The following is a 3,440-nucleotide window of genomic DNA, read 5'->3' on the forward strand; positions in this document are numbered from 1 at the left end:
GTTTCTGTTAAAGTAACATCAATTTAGTATGAAAAAAATATCTGGATGCTTGATAGAAATAACATCCACTTAGATCTTTTCAAAAACAATCAGATATCTACACAGAGAAACATGTCGAGTAGGATTTTAAAAAAAAGGTCATGCAATTCTTAAACAAATACAGTCATCCACAACTGCAACACAAGAAAACTAGGATAATATATGAAGAAACATCCATTTAGTCTGAAAATGAAAGATGCTGCTGCTTAACAGAATAAAAAACTACTTATATCTTGGCTAAAAAAACAAGGTACAAACACTAAGAAACCTGCCGAGAAATATTGGAGAACAAAAAAGACATTCACTTCCTAAAGAAAATAGAGGCATCCCTACTATTTAACACAAATAAACTCGGAACATATATGTAGAAACATCTATTAAGTAAGGTAAAAGAACATCCTGATTCCTAGCAAAAGCAACATCCATGTAGATATTGGCATTAACAAACTGGTATCTACACAAAGAAACCTGTCAAGTTGATTACATAATAGGTCATACAATGCTTAAAGAACTAGATATATCCACAACTGCAACACAAGAAAACTAGTAAAATATATAAAGAAACTTCATTTAGTTTGAAGATGAAAGATGCTCCTGATTAACCAAACAAAAATTCACTTATATCTTGGCAAAAAAACAATGTACAAACACCAAGAAACCTGCCGAGGAATATTGAAAAACAGAAAATACATTCACTACCTAAAGAAATAGAGGCATCCTCTGCTAATTAACACATATAAACTCGGAACATATATTCAGAAACATCCATTTAGAAGGGTAAAGGAACATATATTCAGAAACATCCTTTTAGTCGGGTAAAGGAACATCCTGCTGCATAATAGGAGCAACATCCACGTGGATGTTGCCAAAACCAAGCAGCTATCTGCACAAAAACATGTTGTGTATGGCCTAAAAAAGTAAATACTTTAATATCACAAGTGTCTCAAACGGATACAAAATCATGATATTTCTAGGTATTTTTCGTAAGTAACCCCGCACGCTACAACATGGTCTTTGTGATCGGTGCTGTGAAGGGGGTTTCTCACTTCCTTAAGTTTCTTTCAGGGCTGGTTGCGGCGTACAGGATGGTCGTCTAACGCCAAAAGTAAAGCAGCTTTCAATTCCTACCAATTGCAAACAGCAATATCGAAACTCTAATAATTGCAACTTTCTTTTCCTTAATTTCAGCAACATCTAAGTTCCAATTGCATCGACTCACCAAAATAAATCAATTTTAAGAACAAGATAAAGCAATTCATCAAAATTTAATCCTCCGTATAACACACCCTAATTGATGATGTACATTTACAAAATCAATCAAGAACCATCCACATACACGCTAAAATGAACATCTGTTTAATATGATCAGCAATATATAAATAGAAAATTTGTATATAAAATGGCTCTGTTTCACCATGTATAGATAACTAAACCCTTTGTGTTTTTCTATTTAAATTGCAAACCACGCATATCGAATACATTACATTTGAGCATGTACATGTAGAGTAAACTAAGTAGTAATTAATCGCCTAAATTTGAACACCATCGAAGACACCAACATTTAAAATAAACAACATCCAACCTTGTTAATGGGAAACAAACGGAATTTTGTAGTAAAAAAAACAGTCCAATTTAAAAAAACTACACAATCGAATCTCCACACACATGCAACTCAGCAAAATCCAACTCCTAAAGATAAAGCAACTTCCAATCTCTAACAATTACAAATAGGAACTTTGAAACTCTAACAATTGCAACTTCCAATCCCTACTTTTAGCAACATCCAAGTTCCAATTGCATCAACTCACTAAAATTAAGCAATTTAGAGAACAACATTCAGCAATTCATCAAAATTTAATTTGCCGTAGAACACACCTAGTTAAACATGTACATTCACAAAATCAAGTAAGAACCATCCACTTACCTATTACACCCGTTTGAGAATGCTTGTAGAACTGAAGCCGGCAACTGAACTGAAGGAGACCTGTCCACGCCTCCAGCAAGCAGGGATGGCCTTCATGTGGCGGCGTTGAGCGTATCAGACAATGGAGAATTGGTTGACGCAGATAGTTGTTGTTGCATGCATGGCGGAGACGCAACTGAAACCTCTGGAAGAGAGCCGCTGAGAATGCACCGTCGTCGTTGGGAGGGTGTGCCGTCGCTGGGGATGCACCGCCGTAGAGGATGGTGTTCATGCTTGCTGATGCGCCACCGTGGGACAAGATGTACGATGGCTTTGAGGTGGAGGGTGAGAACCGGTGGGAGTAGAAGGTGTTGGGGTGAAACGGTGAAATTTGAAAAATTAGGGTTTACAACCAAGTAATTTAAGGGATGATTTTTGGTAAATTGGACTTTGGGGTCCCGTCCAAAGGATGTTGTCAAAAGCTGGCTGATCCCACTCTTGGTTCCTTAGCAGAATTCTTTTCATTATCAAGGTGGAATAGGTTCAAAGAAACAGGACGAAGAAATGAATGAGAAAAAAGACAGACTTTGAAACTACATTTAAGAATTTATTTGTCGTTTAATAAGTTGCTATATACATTTGAATTCTGGCTTTACTTAAACAAAATATTGAGCAAATTAAATTACGGAAATGTATAGGAAAACAACTCCCTTACAAATCAATATAAGCTAACTCTATTATAATTTAAATTTTATAAATAAATAAAAATTTAAAAATCAAAATTCAAAATTCAAAAAAGATTCTTTCTACATTTATCCTAATCACATTTATAATACACAATAAAAACAATCCATAAAAAACTTAATCCTTTTCTATTCACTTAGAAACAGTCAAATCTCTCCCTCCACAAACCCGCCGTCTCCACGCAGTTTTCGCCGCCGCCCTCTAATCACCATCGCGTCTTTCGTCGCGTTGTGCGGCCTCTACCTCGCGTCCGGTCATCGTCCTTCTTTCGTCGACGCCGCCGCCCACCGTTTCGATGCATTTGCACCACCGCGGCCCCTGTCCGTTGCGACACAGCCATTATCGGGCCTCCATTCGTGACGCGCAATCAACTACTCCGATCCATGATGACTCCTCCACTCGCGATGCGCGGCCTCCGTGGCTTCCTCCTCGTAATGCAGTCTAAGATGTCGTCACCGGTCATCCTATGACTCTTCTTCTTCTCTTCCTCCTATTTGGTTTTGAATGATTCTTTTAACTAGTTTTTCATGTTTCTTTTTCCTAAATTTCGGATGATTCTTTTTATTTGTTTTGGATAAATTTTTCCCTATGTTTTCTATGTTTTTTTTCTTAGAATTTGGATAATTCTTTATCTTATGTTTTGTTTTTTTTTTAGAGTTTAGACCTTTTTTTAAAGAGAAATTATTGTTTACGTTATAAATGGTAAAAGGTGAATTAGAGTAAGAAAAAGTAATGAATAATCATTAATTTTATA

At 36.2% G+C, this 3,440-nt stretch overlaps 1 protein-coding gene across 1 annotated transcript; it reads right to left on the reverse strand.

Moving 5' to 3' along the window:
- Window positions 1,090-2,340, reverse strand: LOC110269184. Its single transcript, XM_021116867.1, has 2 exons — window positions 1,964-2,340; window positions 1,090-1,163 (listed from the first exon to the last, which is right to left on the reverse strand). The coding sequence occupies exons 1-2, from the start codon at window positions 2,232-2,234 to the stop codon at window positions 1,090-1,092; spliced, it is 345 nt and encodes a 114-aa protein (XP_020972526.1). The 5' UTR covers window positions 2,235-2,340.

Source organism: Arachis ipaensis, chromosome B02 (assembly GCF_000816755.2).
Source record: "Arachis ipaensis cultivar K30076 chromosome B02, Araip1.1, whole genome shotgun sequence".
NCBI lineage: Eukaryota > Viridiplantae > Streptophyta > Magnoliopsida > Fabales > Fabaceae > Arachis > Arachis ipaensis.